General features: G+C 49.1%; 1 protein-coding gene across 8 annotated transcripts in view; it reads left to right on the plus strand.

Moving 5' to 3' along the window:
• Positions 1-869: 869 nt before the first annotated feature.
• The window catches only part of TNRC6C (trinucleotide repeat containing adaptor 6C), a 41,793-nt gene continuing 20,473 nt past the window's right edge, over positions 870-22,189 (plus strand). For 4 of the 8 annotated variants that reach the window (XM_070389154.1, XM_070389155.1, XM_070389152.1 and 1 more), the window contains exons 1-7: positions 870-3,258; positions 8,981-9,196; positions 11,275-11,441; positions 14,666-14,746; positions 15,995-16,052; positions 18,187-18,329; positions 19,746-19,919. In XM_070389154.1, the coding sequence (XP_070245255.1) occupies positions 870-3,258; positions 8,981-9,196; positions 11,275-11,441; positions 14,666-14,746; positions 15,995-16,052; positions 18,187-18,329; positions 19,746-19,919 (3,228 nt within the window). The remainder of the gene's footprint in view (positions 3,259-8,980; positions 9,197-11,274; positions 11,442-14,665; positions 14,747-15,994; positions 16,053-18,186; positions 18,330-19,745; positions 19,920-22,189) is intronic. The other 4 variants (XM_070389151.1, XM_070389153.1, XM_070389156.1 and 1 more) reach the window with 3 other exon arrangements.

Raw genomic sequence — 22,189 nt, forward strand, 5'->3', positions numbered from 1 at the left:
CTAAGTTAGCAAAATAGAAAGCAGAAGTAGAAGGAATACCTAGAGATCTAAGAAGATACCAGATGTAGGACTGTGAATATTTTTTTATTAATGCTCAGGAAACTGGGGTAAACCATAATCACTGGTAATAACAGATAAAGTAGTAGAAATGTAATTAAGTGATTCTAACCATTGTTCCCTTGATAACATGAGATATCATTTTCTAAAGCTTCTTCTTTCTGTCTCTCCATCCCCAACCCCCAAAATACTTGGTTCTGTTATGTGAATTAATGTAATTTTGGACGCATTAACTCTTTTTTGAGTGGGAGCTACTTAGAAGACATAAGAGACTTGGGTTCCATCCCTGAGTCAGGAAGATCCCCTGGAGGAGGGCATGGCAATCCACTCCAGTATTCTTGCCTGAAGAATCCCATGGACAGAGGAGTCTGGTGGGTTATGGAATGGTCCATGGGGTCACAAAGAGTCCGACATGATCTAAGCCACTTAGCACGCACTTAGAAGATAAATAACTTTTTTTCTTGAAGTCATTTTTAGTATCTGTCATTCAGAGTTGAAAACTCAGAAGAAAGGGCGTGCCCCCAAGACTAGTTTGAGCAGTCGATTGACAAGTGGGAGGAGAAGCTAACTTTGAACGTGTTTCGTCTTTTTCAGATCTCAGTCACAGTGGCCCAGCAGAGCATTATGAGAGTTCCCACTGGGGACAGCAGCCCACTTACCGGAGCGAAGCCAGCTGCAGCTGGGAGAAGACGCTAAGCGACAGGACAGACGCGGGGGCCTGGCCTTCCATCACGGGAGCAGAGACGGAATCCGCCTCAGAATGTACCACAGACACTGACTCTGCCTCCAACTGTGGCTCAGAGAACAGTAGCATGGCTACGGGGAGCGCCCAGGGCAGCTTCACTGGACAGACCAAGAAGACGAACGGCAATAATGGCTCCAACGGCACACTGGTCCAAAACCCGTCCGCTCAGAGTGCCCTTGGGGCGGGGGGAGCGAACAGTAACGGAGGTGCCGCCAGAGTGTGGGGCGTAGCCGCCAGTGCCGGCTCGGGCCTGGCTCACTGCTCCCTCGGCGGTGGGGATGGGAAAATGGACAACATGATCGGAGATGGGAGGAGTCAGAACTGCTGGGGTGCCTCCAACTCCAACGCTGGCATTAATCTTAACCTTAATCCTAACGCCAACCCAGCTGCCTGGCCTGTACTCGGACACGAAGGAACTGTGGGGACAGGCAACCCTTCCAGTATTTGCAGTCCGGTCAGTGCCATAGGTCAGAACATGGGCACCCAGAATGGGAACCCCCCGGGCACTTTAGGTGCTTGGGGAAACTTGCTGCCGCAAGAGAGCACAGGACCACAGACGTCCACTTCCCAGAATGTGTCTTTCAGCGCACAACCTCAGAACCTTAACACTGACGGGCCAAACAACACTAACCCCCTGAGCCCTTCTCCTAGCCCTCTCAACGCAGTGCAGACGAACGGACTGCCGAACTGGGGCATGGCTGTTGGCATGGGGGCCATCATCCCGCCCCACCTGCAAGGCCTTCCTGGTGCTAACGGATCGTCAGTTTCTCAAGTCGGCGGGGGTGGCGGCGAAGGAATCAGCAGTTCTGTGTGGGGACTGTCCCCAGGTAACCCGGCCACAGGAAACAGTGGTTCCGGGTTCAGTCAGGGGAATGGCGACACTGTGAACTCAGCATTAAGTGCTAAGCAGAACGGCTCCAGCAGCGCTGTGCAGAAGGAGGGGAATGGAGGGAACAACTCGTGGGACTCAGGACCTCCCGCTGGTCCTGGCATCCTCGCCTGGGGGCGGGGTGGGGGCAGCAGCGGTGTGGGCAACCTCCACTCGGGAGCTTGGGGCCACCCCAGCCGGAGCACCTCCAACGGGGTGAACGGGGACTGGGGGAAGCCCCCCAACCAGCATTCCAGTAGCGACATCAACGGGAAAGGATCAACAGGGTGGGACAGTCCTAGCGCTGGCGGCCAGAATCCTGCCGCGCAGCCTGGCAGCGAGCACGTGAACTCTTGGGCCAAAGCTGCGTCCTCTGGAACGTCGGCCAGTGAAGGCAGCAGCGACGGTTCTGGCAGCCACCACGAAGGGAGCACTGGGCGGGATGGAGCAGAAGGCCGACGGCGAGACAAAGGGGTTCTCGAGCAAGGGCACCTCCAATTGCCAAGGAGCGACCTGGACCCAAGAGTTCTGTCCAACACTGGTTGGGGACAGACGCCAGTGAAGCAAAACACTGCCTGGGAATTTGAAGAGTCCCCCAGGTCCGAGCGCAAGAACGACAATGGGACAGAGGCCTGGGGGTGTGCAGCTACTCAGCCTTCACACTCAGGGGGGAAGAACGATGGGTCCAGCGTGAACAGTACAAATACCTCTTCAGTATCGGGGTGGGTCAGCTCACCGCCTGCTGCTGCGCCAGCGCACGCCGGCTGGGGAGACAGCAGCCACAAAGCGCCAAATGGCCCCGGGGTTTGGGGGGAGGCGATAAGCTCTACTGCTGTTAATAATGCTGCTGCTGCCAAGAGTGGCCACGCTTGGAGCGGGACCGTAAATCAGGAGGACAAGTCCCCCACCTGGGCTGAGCCTCAGAAACCCAGATCTCAGAACTGGGGAGATGGACACAAGCCGAACCCAGCCTGGAGCGCAGGAGGGGGAGACTGGGCGGATTCGTCCTCGGTCCTCGGACACCTGGGGGAGGGGAAGAAGAATGCCTCGGGCTGGGATGCTGACAGTAGTCGGTCAGGGTCTGGTTGGAACGAGGCTCCGAGGTCGGGGACCGGTGGCTGGGGCAATGGCACAAACGCGAAGGTGAATCCAGGGACAAGCTGGGGAGAGTCTCTGAAGCCCGGCCCCCAACAGAACTGGGCGAGCAAACCCCCAGACAGCAGCTCGAGTAACTGGGGAGGAGCCGCTTCCGTGAAACAGACAGGAACGGGGTGGATCGGGGGGCCGCTCCCCGTCAAGCCGAAGGACACCAGCGAGGCCACGGGCTGGGAGGAGCCTTCCCCGCCCTCCATCCGACGCAAAATGGAAATCGATGACGGTACCTCAGCTTGGGGCGACCCGAGCAACTACAACAATAAAACTGTAAACATGTGGGACAGAAACAACCCGGGCATCCAGAGCAGCGCCTCGGCCGGCGCCGCCGCCACCGCCACCGCCACCGCCACGAGTGACAGCGCGAGCGCGGCCGAGGCGCCCCCGGCACACCAGGCCAGCGCCCAGCTCAGCCGATCGCCGCTGCTCGGCCCAGGTACGGGGCTGCATGTGCCTTCAGAGGCTAAAGACAAACTCTGGTTACGTTTGCACACACACTCAACTAGCGTTTTTGTAGCAAATGACATTAAACTGATTTCCATGCCCGTCACCTTACAGGATCGTATTTGAATATTATCCAAAGAGATAATATTATAGAGAAAAAATAAAGTAGGATTTTCTGATAGCTTTCAGTCCAAGAGAAAGAAAAGAGAAAAAAATAAAGTAGGATTTTCTGATAGCTTTCAGTCCAAGGGGGGAAAAATAGTACCCACTTTCAAGAGAAAGGAGAGAAAAAGAAATATACCCTCTTTAGAAAGATTGGAGGCCATTGTGTTAGCCTGTGTTTACTTATTACAAAGTCTTTGTTTATGAGATAAACCAGTGGTTGTCAACCCCAGAGGGCTTTCGTTAGAATTCCCTGGGAGCTTATGGAGCTGGGAGGTACCAGGTTCAGAGACACCTCAGATGCAGGAGTCGTTGGTCCGGATGGGAAGCCCGCCCACTGGCTGGTTTTGAAGCTCTGCAGGTGTTTCTGATCTGGTTGACCATGAAATAAAACCGTTTTTGGTTGAAATGGTTTTATGTGGCATTATACAGTACCATTCATGTTCTGATTTCAGTGGAAAGAAAAATGCTAAAGTTAGATGAAAATCTGTGTGTTGAGTCCCTGCCCGGCACAAGGCACTCTCCTAGATACTGCAGTAAAAGAGGCTAGAAGCTGTTACAGACCAGAGCCTGCTCTCAGGGAGCATGAGCGTGACTGAGAAAATACACGTGCAACACAGACCATGGGAGAGAGAGTGATTTCAGTCCAGCTGGCCTTTGTAACTAGAGAACTGGCAGAGGAGTGGCTCAGATAGAGGCGCCAGCATAGAAGACCTGGAGGCAAGAGGGAAGGTAGCATCTCTGAGGAACAGAAAGAACTTCACCATAGTTGGTGCTGGGGGTGCATGGTGGGGGGTGGCAGGAAGGCCTTGCAGAGAAAGGAGACCACGGCAAGAGCAGGCACGTTCTTTTAGGCCCTGTGAAGGAATTGGGGTGTATCCAGAGGTCTGGGGAGGCCACTGAGAAGATGAAGCCGATTGAACCATCAGGCTTAATTACAGAATCGTGTCACCTGTAAGACGAAGAGTGGATTAGTGGGAAGCACAGCTGGAGGAGAAGAGCTGAGCTCAGCCGTGTTTGGCATGAGAGGGGAAGGAATAGTGGCCAGGGGTGTAGATGGATACAGCAGCCAGACTGGGAAAGCATCTGGATGCAGGAGCAGGGAGGGTTCAGAGCTCGGGCAGGTGGGCAGGTCATGGCAAGGTGCACTGCCTTCTCAGGGCACACACGGGAGGCACATGTGCTTGGAGGGGACAGCAGAGGTTGGATGCAGAAGCCTGGGTCTCAGCCAGAGATGGGGCAGCGGGTACAACTGTGGGAGAAGGGCGATGAGCCAAGGTCGAGAGGAGAGATTCTGTCTAAGATGGTAGGGTTCTGGGCTTTCCTGGTGGCTCGGTGGTAAATAATCCACTTGCCAGTGTAGGAGACAAGATCGATCCCAGATAGATCCCTGATCTGGGAAGGTCCCACATGCCGCGTAGCAGCTAAGCCCACGGGCCACAACTATTGAGGCTACGCCCCAGAGCCCGTTTCTGCAACATAAGAAGCCACCACAGTGACAAGAGTAGCCCCTTTTCGCCGCAACTAGAGAAAAGCCTGCACAGCAACGAAGACCCAGCATAGCCAAAACTAAATTATTATTAAGAAACACAGCTATCACGTCACACCCACCCAAGTCTTCTGGAAGTCCTCGTTCCCATGACTTCTCCTCGGGTCACAGTCAGAGCTACCTCACCCCCTGCTCACTGTCTCTGAAAAAGCTCCTGCTGACATGTGCCTGGTGCCCGGGTCCTGGCAACAAGCATGGCCTGGCAGTGCTGGGCAACCACATCTTATGCTCATCTCATGTGGTCCTGACGGCCACCCGGGCCTCATATTACAGAGGAAATGGGCAGTTAAGTAGCTTGCTGAGGGCACACGTTGTGGGGAGGTGGTGGGGGTCTCAGATGTGAAATACATACCCACCCACTGCCACTTGTAACGTATGACATCCATGACACCCCACAGAGACAGGGACAACATCATGTGCCTTTGTGATTTTTTTTTTTTCCTCTTGAATATGTTACCCTCAGAATCTCCTCTTAATGGTTTTTAGTAGACAAAGAATATGAGATTCACCCAGGATAAAGGCATTCCTGTTTGGTTGGAAGAGCCAAAGTTATTTACTTGTATGTGAAAAATATTTATAGATATATATAATATATATATATATATATATATTTTTTTTTTTAAACAAATTGCACACAGTCTCACCAAACGTAGAAGAAGGAAAACGTGCCCCATCCACCATGGTGACTGTTTCCGGGTTCTTGTTTGTTCTCCGTCCTCCGGGCCTTATGCGCACGTGTGATGTCTGTATTTGTCACGATAGTGTGGAAGCAGCTGCGGGTTTTATTCCAACCACTTTGACAGAGACTGATAAAAAGGTAGAGGAATTACTTGCACGTAGTGGCTCAGACAGTGAAGCGTCTGCCCACAACACGGGAGACCCAGGTTTGATCCCTGGGTTGGAAAGATCCCCTGGAGAAGGAAATGGCAACCCACTCCAGTACTCTTGCCTAGAAAATTCCATGGATGGAGGAGCCTGGTGGGCTGCAGTCCATGGGGTCGCAAAGAGTCAGACATGACTGAGTGACTTCACTTTCACTGAGCCCTACTGGAAAAGGAAGTGGCAACCCACTCTAGTATTCTTGCCTGGGAAATCCCATAGACAGAGGAGCCTGGTGGGCTACAGTCCACGGGTCACAAAGAGTTGGACACAACTTAGTGATCGAACAACAACAGCTGAGCCCTGTGCAGAAACTGTGCACACTTACTGTGTCACTGGGGATGATGGGGTTACTCCATAATTTTTCATTGATGACATTAGTCTCGTATTCTGCCACGACACAGTGTAGCTGCGTTGAGGCATTATCCTTGCCCCACATCACCTATGATATTCCCATCTGTCCTGAACTGAGCACTATTCTGCAGTGAGAGCAGAGTCCATCCCTCTCAGGGACCACAGGTGATCTGAGCCTGTCCCTGTCCCAGTCTGGGGGACCAGCTGTTCTTTGTGCTACAGAAGGATCAGTCACACCTCCCTCGGTTCCATTCATAACAGTGACAAGATGCTGCTTCTTTTGGGTCCTCTCCATTCACTTTCACACATACAGCCCCTGGCCCTTCCTGTCGGGGCTTGTGGTACCCGGGTCACTGGGATCAGAGATGGAAGCAGCGATGACAGCACCTGCTAGGCTGTGGCTCAGCTCACAGCTTGAACACACTTGCCTGCTTGTTGCAGATCAACTGGGATTCCCCCTCCAAACAAACTGCAAACCCGATGAATGTCTGATGAGGTTTCTGCTACAGAGCAGGTCTTTTACAGATTCTGCAGCATCACCCTTGACCTTCACTGATTTTACAGAATGTTCACTAACCTCAGAGTTTGGGTTTTAAGTTGCTTTTGAATTGCTGATCATCACCACTTAAGGATATTGATCTGTGTCTCACAAAATATGGTTTCTCAATTGCATAGGTTTTTGTGTGTGTGTGTCCGGTTTTGTAAAAGTAAATGCTACAGGACAATCATTTTGTCCCATTCTTATTATATTAATACTAGTTAGTTTTCTGATGAGCCTAAGGATACTAACTGATACTAATTTATGAAATGCAGTGTAGGATTTACACTGGAGTGTTTGGATCTAGTTCAAACCCAGTCTGGAGCTGGAACACAGTAATCTAGAGAAATGCTGTGTATCTGCCTTTTTTGTCTCTCTCCTTTTTACCCTTTTTGTTCACACTGTGGGGCATGTGGGATCTTAGTTCCTCGACCAGGGATCAAAGCAGTGCCCTGTGCATTGGCAGAATGGAGTCCTAACCATCAGACCACCAGGGAAGTCCCTGTGTGCCTGCCTTTTGATCAGGTGATTTTGTTATTTAATTGCCGAGAATAAATCACTATATCTTTGCAGCTGATTGACTGTTAGTAACACCTGAATTATTTGAGCTTCCCAAAACTTCCTTAATTTTTGTCTTCTATGTTAATTTTCCTAATTTTGTTCCTTCGATTTGTAAAACTGCTTCTCCCAACATGGATTATTGTTTTTTGTGTAGTTACGGGTAATATTATAGTTAGTTTTTGCCGACAATAGTGATTAGGGCTAACTTCCCTGATGTACCTTTAACCAGGTGGCTGAGTGGATAAAGAATCTGCCTGTAGTACGGGACACCCGGGTTCAATCCCTGGGTCGGGAAGATCCCCTGGAGAAGGGAATGGCAACCCACTCCAGTATTCTTACCTGGAGAATTTCATGGACAGAGGAGCCTGACTGGCTACAGTCCATGGGGTAGCAAAGAGTTGAACATGACTGAGTGATTAACACTTTCCTTGATATTGATAATAATTCACTTAATGTTTTGCTCATTATTCAGCTTGTAATTTTAAATGATTCATAGGTGGTAGGTAGTTTTGTCATTAATCATTACTGTTGTATTTTATTAGAGTAAAGCATCAAGGGAGCTGATTCCATGCTATTTTTAGTCAGAAAATTAATATATTTTATAACCGAGATGGTAATATCCATGTTTTAACCAAATAATTTAAATTCTGTGATTGGCTTATTTGTGGTTTCTGTTCTTCAGTTAGTGTTTAAAGCATTCACAGTTCTGCCTGTGAGAAGCTATGTCTGTATGAAAATTATAGCTGATGTGAGCTATCAGCATGACTTTTCAGTATTATCAAGTGAGCCTGTGGGCAAAGGCACAAAGATCAGAATTTGGGTTGATTTGGAAGTTTGCATATGACATGTAAAATGTTTGTCTTGCTAAAGTATAAAGAAGGTGGGGAGATCCTGAGTGTGGCCTAGTCTCTTAACCTCGCCTGTGCCTCTTAGATAGTAACGCCAGAACCTTCTGAATTCACTAGGAAACCTTCCCTAGTTTAATTGCATCCTCGTCTGTGGTACAAGGCCCGGCTCAGGATGCTAGCACAGGATGGGGTGGAGGAATGAAAGCAGAATTCTGAGATACGCTTGGAACCGCCCTTCTCCATAATTCCTCCATTTGGTTCCCATCTTTTAACACCAATATCACAACTCCTTTCCCAACTTACTGCTGGTACCTAAGAACCATCTGGGTGCTCTGTTATTACTTTATCTGTACATGTTTCTTTTTCTATCTTCTTTGTTTGCCCAGACCTGTGTTTTTGACGGTTGGTCAAAAGATAAGTGAGAAAAATGTTGCAACTCGTAAATTTTTTATAAGAGAGTAATATGAAATTTCTTTTAGGTTGTCACATATAACACCAGAAGCAAAAGAGCTACTCCTTAAACTTAAGTTCTAACCTACTTTTTAAAACTCTTATCTTGTTGCAGATGGTGTGAATTGAATAGCTTTTAATATAACGGACTTTCAGTTTTAAGGGAGTAGGTAGGGGTCAGAAGTGAGAAGACTGCAACTTAAAAAAAAAACAGACAAATCTGATTAGGTTTAATATTGTCTCCTTTTCACTTTCTCCTAAAAGCCATCCTAAAGATAATCTCAAAATGATTTTGAACTTGACATCACCGTTCTTACTTTCTCTCTCTCTCTTTCACTTTTGTTGTCCTCTGTCTCCCCGGTGCCCTCTTCAGTTTCGTCGGGCTGGGGAGAAATGCCTAACGTTCATTCGAAGGCTGAAAACTCTTGGGGGGAGTCATCATCCCCGTCCACCCTGGTTGATAATGGCACAGCAGCATGGGGCAAGCCACCCAGCAGCGGCAGCGGATGGGGGGACCAGCCCACCGAGCCGGCGCTGACATTCGGGAGGGCCAGCGCCCCCGCTGCCGCCCCAGCCCTGTGCAAACCAGGTGAGCCCAGCGTCTTGCCCGCTCTGGGTCGGCTGTTTGGAAATGGGCCCACGAACTCTATTTAGAGGCATACTTCTCATTTAATTTTAAGAATTAGTGTTTTAGGACACTTTCCTCATTTTATTTACATTTGAAGTGAAAGTTGCTCAATCGTGTCCGACTCTTTGCGACCCCATGAACTGTAGCCTGGATCCTCTGTCCCTGGGATTCTCCAAGCAAGAATACTGGAGTGGGTTGCCATTCTCTTCTCCAGGGGATCTTCCCGACCCAGGGATTGAACCCGGGTCTTTCCGCATCACTGGTGGATTCTTTACCATCTGAGCCACCACATTTTAAGACTAATGTTAAACTTAGACTGTAAAGAAATATTTGCCTTGTCTGATAAATGAAGGAAAAGGAGCTTTTGAGAGAAGTCCATGTTCTCCTTTTAAAAGAAAAAAGAAATGATGGTTAGTAGCCTCCAGGCTTCTTCAGCAGAATTCTCCTACCTGTCATTCAGACAATTTAAACCTGATCTTTCACTGAACAGGTGGATAAAGCAGGTCATTTTTCTTTTTGAGATTGGGTTTTGAAAAATATATTACTCCACAGTTTGACACTTGCCTTGCTTTTGCTGCCTAGTAAACAAAATTCAGCTTTGGATTCTCTCTTTTTTTCTTTTTTTAAAGACGAAAAAACATGCTGTGTTTTCCTCCCATTGTTGGAAAGTATAATAAGTGTACATAACGTGTGCATCCTTGCCGTTGTCCAGATCATGTTCACTAAGTGGAGTTGTGTAGCGTGTGGCTGCTTTACAGTGTGAGACTTGTGACAGTGGTATGAATGTAAGTTGACTGGTTTAAGTCCGTGTAACATCAGTTGTTCACATGGGTGCAAAAGCGCTTTTTTTTTTTTTTTTTGAGATTATTAAGATCTTAAAAATGCAGCTTTATTGTTTCAGTGTTTTGTTACTTTGTCAGCACTGGACAGTGTTCTCTGTGTGCCAACCGTTTTGCCGGATTCTTTATCCCATTCATTATAAGTGGGTAAATCCCATCCCATTTATCCCATTCGTGTCACTTCTTGGAAACCTGAAGGATGGGAAGCTCCTGGGTGTGTAGATCCCGGTGTCGAGGCAACGTATTTGTTTGTATCATTTGTCCTCAGAGGCCTGATGACATGCCTGGCCACCTTGTAAGCCTCAAGGTTTCATCGTCTTATAGACTGTAGCTAACTGTAGTGTCGCCTGATCTTTGGTCTTCAGATTGCCCAGGAAGGAGAGTTTGGGGTGACTTTTACACCAAAGATTACTTTGTATTTATTTAAGAAAGGAGAAAACAATAATATCCTGAAATTGAAACTCAGTGTTCAGCTTGCCTCTGTCTGAGCCCTTGGCTGTGTCCCTCCTGTCGTTCTGGGAGCATCTCCTGGGAGCTCGTCAAGAGTGCAGGCTGCTGAGCCTGAGCACGGACTTTTCAGGATCCTCAGGCGTCTCGGGTCTGGTCGCACCGGGGGAGCACTGGTGCGCGTGGCGTGCCACGTGACTCGGAGGCCTGTGATCGTTCTCAGGACTCTGCCTCTTACCAGCATCTCATGTCACTCGGCGACGGCCACCTTCGGTAACCCCCAGGATTGATCGTTAGAATGTCCATGTTTCAAAACGACCTCTAGGGACTTCCCTGGTGGTCCAGTGGCTGAGACTCCACGCTCCCAATGCAGGGGGCCCAGGTTCCATTCCTGGTCAGGGACCTAGACCCGACGCACCGCAACTAGAGACTCCATGTGTCGCCAACCTGGATGGAAGGCCCCACGTGCCACAGCTAAGACCTGGCACAGCCAAATAAATAAGTGGGTTAAGGGTGTTGGAACAGCACAGATTACAGACAGCTGGAGTTTGAAGACAAAAACAGACGTACGTATACACGTACATTACATATCCAGCAGGAAAAATTAAGTTCTTAGGTGTAAGAAAGGACAGAGGAGTAAGAGGTAGGCGCTGTACAGCCCTCTGTCCTGCCTCCCCTCAGCGGTGTCACAGGGCACCCCTGTCTGCTTTGGGAATGGTGACTGATACACGCTCCTGCTCCCTCTTTTTCTAGCTTCAAAATCTATGCAAGAAGGCTGGGGCAGCGGCGGGGACGACGCGAACCTCGGCGCCAGTCAGTGGGAGGACGAGGACGGGGGCATGTGGAACAACGCAGCTTCGCAGGAGAGCCCCTCTTCCTGCAGCTCTTGGGGGAACGCTCCCAAGAAAGGGCTCCAGAAGGTGCGTGTGGCCCCGGGGTGGGAGGGTGAATGCTGAGCCCTGCTCGGTGTCAAGGTGGTCTCTCCAGTTAGTGACAGAGAGAGCCGAGGCTCTCAGAGTGCCCTGAGGACCCTGGGGGTCCTGAGGCCCTCTTAGGGGGTCTCTGCCGAGCGCAGAGCGTGACACGGCATTGCTGTCACAGCAGCGTGAAAGCAGGGACTGATGGGTGAATCCAGATGCTTCCGTGAAGCCGCACAGTGGAGAGGGGTCCAGCCAGGTGTGACAGTGCCACTTGTCTCACCAAAAATTTTTGTCCTAGAAAATATAATTGTTTTCCATTAAAAAAATATTGTTATGTTAACATATAATGGGGCACGTTGTGCATGTATGTGCGTGCGTGCTCAGTCCTCTTGGACTCCTTTTGACCCCTTGGGCTGTAGCCCACCAGGCTCCTCTGTCCATGGGATTTCCCAGGCAGGAATACTGGAGCGGGTTGCCATTCTCTTCTCCAGGGGATCTTCCCAACCCAGGGATCAAACCCACATCCCTTGTGTCTCCTACTTGTCATAGGACATCAAAAAAAAAAAAATTATAATCTGAATGTACATTGATGGCATAAGTAGTTAAATTATGCTACCTCCATATTATGAAAAACTAAAAAAAATTTTTTAAAGAAACTTTAAACATACTCATATGAAAAGATCACCAAAATATATCGCTAAGTAAAAGACAAGGCACAGAATCTTTGTCTAGCACATCCCCGATTTTAGGGAGCAGAGGAAGAGGAGAGAGAAGTGGATGTGTGAGTCACACGCACACTCCTAACAGCCTCTGTAGAATTCAGAACTGTCTGGAAGGACGAGAAAGCAAAGGAGAACTCAGCGGACTGGGCGTGGAGTAGGAGGAAGATGCTTCCCTGTGCCCCTCGTTTCTGCTCTCGAATCGTGTGAATGTATTATCCGTTTAAAACAATTCCAGTTTGAAAGCCACTCAATTGGCAGTTAGCAGAGCCCAGAAACTAAAACCTGGGCTTCAAATTAGGTCTTTTCACAGGCTGGCTGGCAAAGCATCCAGTTAATGACAGGACCAGAAACACCGAACTGGGGAATTAAAATATTGCGTATTCTTGGCAAACCTGGCTGTGGCTGCACAGGAAGGATTGTAATCACCTCCAGAGAGGCTGCTTCCTTGAGAAAAGCCAGCATGTTCGTTTAGAGTCACCTACAAACTGCGCCCTGTGACTGGCAGTAGTGGCAAAGGACCCACCTGCCAGCGCAGGAGACGTAAGAGACACAGGTTCAAACCCTGGGTCCGAAAGAGCCCCTGGAGGAAGGCATGGCAGCCCACTCCAGTATTCTTGCCTGAAGAATCCCGTAGACCGAGGAGCCTGGCAGGCTATAGTCCATGGGGTCGCAAAGAGTCGGACACGACTGAAGTTATTTACCAGGTTCCCCCCCTTTATTTATTTATTTTGAGGCTAATTACTTTACAGTATTGTATTGGTTTTGCCATACACTGACATGAATCTGCCACGTGTGTACATGTGTTCCCCATCCTGAACCCCCCTTCCACCTCCCTCCCCATCCCATCCCTCTGGGTCATCCCAGTGCACCAGCCCCGAGCACCCTAAATCATGCATCGAACCTGGACTGGCGATCCGTTTCACATATGATAATATATATGTTTCAATGCCATTCTCCCAGGTTGTTTTTTTTTTTTTAATAAGCTTTTTAAACTTTATTTCTTTATTTTTGACTGCCCTGGGTCTTCATTGCTGTGCCCTGGCTTTTCTCTAGTTGTGGCGAGCCGGGGCCACTCTCCGGTTGCAGTGAGCGGGCTTCTCATGGCAGTGGCTTCCGTTGTAGGGAAGCACTCTAGGCGCTCAGGCCTGTATGGTTGTGGCACCTGGGCTTCGTTACTCCTTGGCATGTGGGATCCTCCTCAAGTAAAGTAAAATTTAAAAACTCGACGCACATGCCCATGGAGGGTACTGGCGGGCCAAGAGGCATCACCTCCGAGTTGAAACCATCTCTGGCAGTTGCAGTCAGGAGCCTGGCATGGCCCCTGGGGTCGAACCCGAGTCCCCTTAGTTGGGAGGCGGCCTCTTCCCTGTGGTACCTGCAGGGAGTCCCAGGCCCGGATGTGAAAGCACTGTGAAGGATAGTTTGTATGAGGTGTGGATGCGTCGTTGGACCCCCCTCCTTGCAGGAGGCCCCGCAAAGGCCCCGCGGCCCCCTCTCTACCCCGCCCCCCTTTCCTCTTCGGTCAACTCTCTCCTCCTGTCTTCACCCTCCCCTCACCACTGTCTCCTCACTGTCTTCTCCGTCCCGAAGGCCATGAGTTAACAGAATTAACAGGTTTTTTCGTTCCTTTCATCTTGTTGTCTTTTCATCCTGTTGGAACGAACACCCTGTATTTTGTCATCTTTTAGAAGAAAGCTTATAAAAGGGCACAAGCCATGTAATTTTTAGTAGATTTTATATGGTTATTACAGGGTTGTGTTCAAGGGAGCACCTAGCATGCTTATCTGATCATGGATGCAGTTCCTATTTGTGATGAACGAAATGCATCCTCTGAGGGGAAAGAATCATTATCTTGCCTTTTTTAAGTCCATACATCACACACACATGCCAACTGCGAAAGCACCCTGAAGCATTCCGTAGCAGAAGCCACCAGACACTGTCAGGTGGCGGGGAGCTCAGCGTTGCTCAGGCTAACATGGGGTGCTGTGACTTTAAATCAACATGAGCTTTGGGCGTCCCCCATTTCTGGAAGAAATGCATTATTAAAATGTGGCTCATGTGGACCTAGAGAATATCATACAGAGTGAAGTAGGCCAGAAGGAAAAAAGCAAATATATATTAAGGCATCTAAGTGGAATCTAGAAAAATGTTACAGAAGCTCTTGTTTGCAGAGCAGAAATAGAGACACAGAGAGGACAAATGTATGGATACCAAGGGGGAAGGGAAGGGTGGGAGGAGCTGGAAGATTGGGAGTGACACATGTACCTATTGATTCTATGTATAAAATAAATAACTAACGAGAACCTACTGTACTGCCCTGTGGTGACCTGAATGGGAAGGAAACCCAAAAAAGAGGGGACAGGAATACATAGAGCTGCTGCACTTTGCTGTACAGTAGAGACTTAACAGTATTGTCGAGTAACTCTACTCCAATAAACAGTAATTCAAAACAATACCACAGAACCCGCCTCATGGACTTTCTCCTCCCACCCTTGGTTCTAGGGCATGAAAACATCTGGCAAGCAGGACGAGGCCTGGATCATGACCCGGCTGATCAAACAACTCACAGACATGGGCTTCCCGGTGACTGGCCCCCGTGCGCTGCCGCGTGTGTCCTGCCTGCGCCGCCCTGTTGCGTCCGGTGTCTACCTTTGTCACGTGCAGCGCAGGAGGGAGACTCAGGGGATGAGCTTGTTGGCAAAACCTAACTCGTGCATTCCCTTTTCACCTGGGCACTCCTGCTTAGGGGTTAGGATTTGCTTTGAACGACAGCAAAGATCCACATCCTTTCTGTCTGGAAAGGTGTGAGACCCTTTTACTAGAATGAAAAACGATGGGTGACTTTTAATCTTCATTGGCTTATACAATTTTCTATTTTCTTTTCATCTAAAAGTGAGTTTTCATTCATTTCTGCAAGGTTGACCAAGATCTCAAGGGAGACCTCGGTATAAAGCACTAAAACCTTGCGTGCAGATAAAGAAACCCAAGCAGACCTGTTTGGTGCCCGAGTTTTAGATCGTGTGTAGCGAGAGCTGGAGATCTTAGGGTGTGCCTCTGAAAATGGCTCCCCATCTCTTCAGTTCCCAAGAGCCAGTGGAAGCATTCAGATCATGAACCATACCTCTTGCATCTGCCGAGTAGTCCCTTCAGATGTCTTCTCTCCAAATCTTTACTCAAATGAGCGTTTACCTTTTGGTTGCCATGGGTGCCCCTTCGGGATGGGTCTGAAGCGGCCCCAGACTGGAAGAGGGGACCACATACTTCTCACGGGGTGCAGGCCCCTGACCCCACACGCGCTCAGCCCGGGGCCCAGCCTCCCCACCCACTGCGAGGTGATGGGCCCAGAGTGGCCCCGCGGTACTTCAGCATCGAGCCTGCTTGGTCTCCACCAAGACTAGTCTGTTTCAATCCGAGAGATGATTATCAAAATGCATCCATTAGTACTTGTTTTGTGTTATGTTGTTTTTACATTTTTTGGCGAAAAGCAGTCAACAACAGACAATCCTGCAATCTGACTCTCCCCATGAGTCCCTGCGGCTGCCCTGGGAGAGGTCACCCTACTGACCACAGGGTCAGTGACAGGACTCCCCTGGCCATTTGGGGTTTAAAGTCGTCTTCCCTCTGAAAATCAATTCAACACGTTTTCTTCTGATAAGGATTTTTATTTAGAAGACATTTGTCTCTAACCGCAGAAGAAAAGTATTTCCGGTTCCTAAACGGAGCAGTGTCAGCTCACTACTGATTGCGTCCCTGCGTAACGGTGCCCGAGCTCTTCACAAGCTTTCATTCTGTTACCACACCTCCTAATGAGAACTCCGCTTCCCTCCGCAGAGAGAGCCGGCTGAAGAGGCCTTGAAGAGCAACAACATGAATCTCGATCAGGCCATGAGTAAGTGCAAGGACGCACCTCAAGCACACTTTGTTTTAAAGATACGGGTTTGTGAGTCTCAGTGTTCTGAGTCATGGGTCAATGGTTGAACACGTGCTCAAGAGACAGGCCACCCGTAGGGTGTACACCTGCCGCAGGGCCAGTCCTTCAGGACGGGTGGTCTCCGGGGACAAATGGCCAAGCGCCACATGGAACCATGTCTGCTTTTCCTGTTTCTTTTTCTTTTCTTTTCTTTCATTTCTGCAACAAATAGGTGAATTGATACTGTCCTCATCTGTTTTGAGGAGGAGATAGTGACCCTCTTAGAGAAAGGTGCTGGGGCCCCGTGCCCAGCTTGTTGCCTGCTGAGGGAGCCGAAGTACTGAATGAGGAAATACTGAACCCTTGCTCCTTGGGGACACACAGGGATGAGGTTGTGCAAGCCTCTGGCCACAGCACTTCTGTCAGCCAGTCGATACGTTAACCCTGGGTGTGGGGGGCTGTGAGGAGAGTTGAGCTTTTTTTTTCCTTTCCTTTCCTCTGGCCACAACCTGCAGCATGTGGGGTCTCAGTTCCCCAACCAGGAATCGAACCCACACCCCCTGACAATGGAAGGCAGAGTCTTAACCACTGGACTTCCTGGGAAGTCCTCTGTGTTTGTGTATAATACATATGTCTCATGAATAATCATATGCCAGCCATGTTTCTTTATAATAAAACCTTAGCTAAGAAGGGTGACGTGACCCTGGGTAGTTAATAATGATCATAGATTTTGTTCAATTTTCTACTCACACCAATGCCATCAGCTTTAAAAAAAAAAAAATTCTTGTTTAAAAAAAGAAAAATAAGTCATCATCTTGTGAGTCCACAAACGTATCTGCTTTCCGTCTTTTCTGAAGCTTCATCTCGCACTGTAGATGTTACTGTAGCTCCCTCTCCACAGCCTTACACACAGCTGGTGACTCTTCCTGTTCCAGCTGCACCCCCTTGTTGCTCATCAGCAGCTGCTGAACAAGGCAGGCACCATGCAGCCTTCTAATGCTCAGGACGTTGGCTTGGGGACCATGGGGACCATTGAAATGACCAACAGAGGGCACAGAGATGTCAAACCTGACCCCACATAGACCACGAGAAAGACACTTGTCACTTTGTGAGAGCCTGAGCCAGGAGGGCGGAGAAGGCAATGGCACCCCACTCCAGTCCTTTTGCCTAGAAAATCCCATGGACGGAGGAGCCTGGTAGGCTGCAGTTCATGGGGTCGCTAGAGTCGGACACGACTAAGTGACTTCACTTTCACTTTTCACTTTCATGCATTGGAGAAGGAAATGGCAACCCACTCCAGTGTTCTTGCCTGGAGAATCCCAGGGACGGGAAGCCTGGTTGGCTGCCGTCTATGGGGTCGCACAGAGTCAGACACAACTGAAGTGACGCAACAGCAGCAGCAGCAGAGCCGGGAGGGAGGGAGGGAGGGGGGAGAGAGAGAGAGAGTGTGTGTGTGTGTGTGTGTGTGTGTGTGTGATCTGGGGTTCAGACTCTTCCCCGCCCTGTATGTGTCCACAGATGACCCAAAAGCACTGCGAGTTTTGATGTGGGGGCTACAAGTGTATTCTAGCAAGTAGGTGAATTCAGCAGCTCAGAATTCACAAATAATGAGGGTCAGACTTTATAATCGCATGCAAATGCCAGATGTGTGGTGTCAGCTGCCAGGACAGAGGGCCCGGGCATGATCTGTAGGGAGTTAGTCCTGCCTCCCCAGAGCTTCAAGGCAGCTGAACAGACACCAGTCCCTGAATCGAAGGAGCACAGGACAGACCTGTCTGGTTTGTGTTGTCGTGTCCCCAACGTCTGGACAGGTCCTTGCAGCGGAAGGGACTCAGCAGGTGGAAGTTGATGGGTATGAGGCGGGACAGCTGGGAAAAGGCCCTCTTTGGGAAGGAAGGGCCTAGCCCCCTTGGGGCAGGTGTGGCTGATAGGGAGCAGGGCTGATAGGGAGCAGGGGCCAGACCACAGCCTTCCGCGCTTGGCCCTGTCCTCTGGGGGTGAAGGTCTTGACTCCTTCCCTGAGATGTCGGCTGGCACCTGTCTGTGCTCAGCACTCACAGCCAACCCCCTGGGCATCTCGTTCCAAACGCTGCCTCTATCTGCTATGCCCCAGGCGCTCTGCTGGAAAAGAAGGTGGACGTGGACAAGCGTGGACTGGGAGTGACCGACTACAACGGGATGGTCACCAAGCCCCTTGGCTGCCGCCCACCGATCTCCAAAGAGTCTTCCGTGGACCGCCCCACCTTCCTTGACAAGGTATGCGTTTAGGTGGCTTTTTGTTTGTTTTTAACAAGACATGTTTTTCATTTTTACTGTGTTGGATTAGAAAGTTACTGGACTGTAATATTTAAGTGACTTTTACCCATTTTTCTAGTATATGTGAATGTTTGACTCAAAAGAGGTAGTGTTATAAGTATTTCATATGATGTGATGAATAAAAATACTGAAATTGAAAACTGATTTTCATGCCAGTGGGTAAACTTGGCCGCTTCAATTTGTCCTGTAGACGAGAGTCATCAGATTTCTATTTTATGGTCTTACGTGCACAGTTCTTCCCATTGGAAATGAAGTGTTACATGTTTAATCTCAGAAGAAGGGTCTAGAAGTGGTTGGGCGTGGGCCTTGCTCGGATGAGCCACTTCAGAAAACCCACAGGTGTGGGAAAGTCACCTTAGGTGTTTCAGCAGCTGGAGTCGCCATTTCACTCCCCTCAATACTGGCCTGCTTGCTGCAGCTTCTCCAGACTGGTGTGACCTCAGAGGGGGTCACACCAGTGACAGCGTCACAGTTTCCCGTTCAGCTCGATCAAAATGTCTGGCCTTGAGAAAAATAATAGAAGCAAGGAAAGACAGCTCTAAAGCAGACAGACACAAAAAGCAGGCTCGCGGGAGAAGAGGCGAGAGCTGGTCTTTGTTCTCAGATGCACAGTGTCTTCAACCAGAGCTCTACGCAATGGAGTCCTCACTGTGCCCGGCACCACTGTGTCCGAGGACATCGGAATTTCAGACAACAATGAATCATTTGTGACCACACTTAGTCTGCAATATTATCAGGCGTTTATCTGAAATTCCAGTTTAACTCAGCATCCTGAATTTTTATTTGCCAAGTGTGGGACCCTGTCTTATTTCTGTATCTTTAAAATCTGAAATAATACTCTAGGCTTGTTGTAAAGTTAGATGAGGTAAATTTACAAAGGACCTGATGCCTCAGTAAATGTAAAAAAAATAATAATAAGGTTTTTGTCTGCTTTATAATTTACCTTATTATTAGGTTAAGTCATATGAAATCAAAAACAGATGAATATCAGCAGATCTCAACCTAGTGTATACCTAGAGCCTTGTTAGTAAGTTCTCAGAGGAGCCTGTTTGTTTGAAAACGGTGGTTAAAGTGTTTTCCAACTAAGACTTACGCTGTCTCTCTCCTGACTCGTCCCCATAGGCAGGGCTGGTAGTGAAGAGACTATGTAAGCTGACATGTGTGTTTGTAAAATAATTGTTAAAATGAAAACAGCGTCTTAATCCTGTTTCTCTTTTTTCTTTTCCCCTCTTCCTTTTGCCCATTTCTCCACCTCTTGTCTACACGTTTTTGATCTTTTACTCCTTTATGTTCATCCACACTCCTGTCTGCGTCCTGGGAACTTGTGCTTTGTGTGTGGACGGGCCCTGCCCACAGCTCACGCTTTCTTTCCCCAATCAGGATGGCGGCCTCGTGGAAGAGCCCACGACTTCACCATTTTTGCCTTCACCAAGCCTGAAGCCCCCCCTTTCCAACAGTGCACTCCCCAGCCAGGCCCTGGGCGGGATTGCCTCAGGGCTGGGCATGCAAAACTTGAATTCTGCTAGACAGGTAAGGCTGCTGGCAGAGGCTCACCGGGGTCTCCTTTATGTGCCTTTAAATCAGTGTGTTTGAGACATGAACTTTATTTTTAATTAATACCTGATGTGAAAATACCACTGAACCTGTAAAGGGAACTGAACTATGACAAGGATTTCCTTTCAAGTGAAGTACTGCTGTCAAGAAATGAATCCAATTCTAGAAATTTAACCATGTTACCGGAAATGCTTCAAAATTATTTCTACATGTAACTGAAATGTGATTGCATTCAACACCCTTGGTGCTAATGTACTGCTCATGAAGTGACGCGGGCTACAGGCAGTCTTTAGCTGCTGGATCTATTCACAGGTCGAGGCGGTGCTGTTCTGTCTCTCCTGACCATGGACACCTTAAATGCATTATTAATCTGCAGGAAAACACCATACTCTCCCTTCTTCCCCAGAAATAGAGATGACAGCTCCTGCAGGTTCTCAGTGGTTTTCAGAGTGATTTTGGCCTCGTTCCCTGCCTTTGACAGTCGTGGAGAAGGTGCAAGTCACTATCAGACGTCCGTGAGGCAGGACCTGGGGTTTTGAACGATGGCCGCCTCGTGTTACTTCTCTCCCCTGGGATGAAATGACATGAAAGCAAGCACATGTCCTTCCCGTCCCTGGAACTGTCCTTGGTTTCCTCCTGGCTGAGGCTCACACGCACACAGCTCTGAGCTTTCTCTTCCAGCGATGCTGTGAGGTTGGGGGTGGCCAAGGCCAGTTTTCAGCAGCACCCCAGTCCACGGAGTCCCCACCGCTGTCTCATGTTGTCCATGGGGCTCATCAGGCGGCAGTGGAGGTTTCAGCTGCCGTCGGGGACTCAGAGGCCAGGCCAACGGCCCCGAGGGTCAGATAACTCAACCAGGAGACAGAAAGAAACACTCAATATAGTTCCTGTATTTAACACAAACTTACCAGCCTGAATTTGTCCATATATTCAGGTTCAGGTCTTGTTGAGCTCAGTTATATTTCCTTTTAGAAAACGTTTTCTCTCTGGTTAGTGATCCCTGCCCGTTACCCCAGCACAGATGGTGCCCACACCCGCATGTGTGCCGGTCCCCTGCGGAGCTCAGTGTTACTTTAGTGCCCTTGAACATGATGGGCTTGTCGTGGGCTACCTAAAACCAGCTCTGTGTGGCTTCTGTGATCTACAGATGTGGGTAAGCTTTGCAGGCGGATTTTCTGTCATCTGTACCCAATTTGAACAGCATTTTTTTTTTTTCCAACTTTTTATCTTATGTTGGAGTATAGCTGATTAACAGTGTTGTGGTAGTTTCGGGTGGACAACAAAGGGACTCGGCCATGCGTATATGTGTGTCCGTCTCCTCCCAGCTCCCCTCCCGTCCAGGCTGCCACGTAAGGTTGCGCAGAATCCCCATGCTGCACAGTTGGTCCTTGCTGGTTCCCCACTTTACTTACGGCAGTGTGTACACACCCGCCCCAGACTCCCTAAACATGCTTCCCCCAGTCCTCCTTCTCGGCAACCATAAGTGAACAGTACTTTTTTATTCTTTGGATCATGGGGCTTTTGGTGGAAAAGAAACCTCACTTATATTGAAAATCATTATCTTAATCTGTATTTTCTCTCTCTCTTTTTTTCTTTTAGAGTGTATGTCTTGTGTTGTTATTTTTTAATTTATTTTTTAATTGGAAGATAATTGCTTTATAATGTTGTATTGCTTTCTGCCATATGTCAGCATGAATCAGCCCCCTTGAGCTATATGTATGCTCCCTCCCCCTTGAGCCACCCACCCCATCTCACCCTGGGGTTGTCACAGAGCACCAGGCTGAGCTCCCTGTGTCGTATAGCAACTTCTCACTAGCCATCTGTTTTACACATGGTAATGTATATATTTCTGTGCTACTCTCTCAATTCATCCAGCTTTTCCTGCTCCCACTGTGTCCATAAGTCTGAACAGCACTTTTTTTTTTAAGTCCCATCAGTTTAATAATAATAATAACAAAAAGTGGAAGATGGAGGGGCAGGAAAGAGGCCTCTGGGACAGGGGCGCAGGGAGCCCTGCTCATGGCGCCAGGCCTGGCCACTGGGCCCTTGGTATTGCTGTTGCTATGAGCTCAGGGGGCAGCAGTTGTTCTGTGGGGGCCGCCCTTCACCTGGGTCGGAGGACCCTTCTGGGACATGCTGTGGACAGCCCTCGTTAAGCCTTCCCTCTGGTGCGAGTTGTGCGTGGCAGGAATCCGGTGCAGTTTTGCCCCCGCCTGCTCCTGCAGTGACGATGTAACCACCCCTCC

Source organism: Bos mutus, chromosome 19 (assembly GCF_027580195.1).
Source record: "Bos mutus isolate GX-2022 chromosome 19, NWIPB_WYAK_1.1, whole genome shotgun sequence".
Classification (NCBI taxonomy): Eukaryota; Metazoa; Chordata; class Mammalia; order Artiodactyla; family Bovidae; genus Bos; species Bos mutus.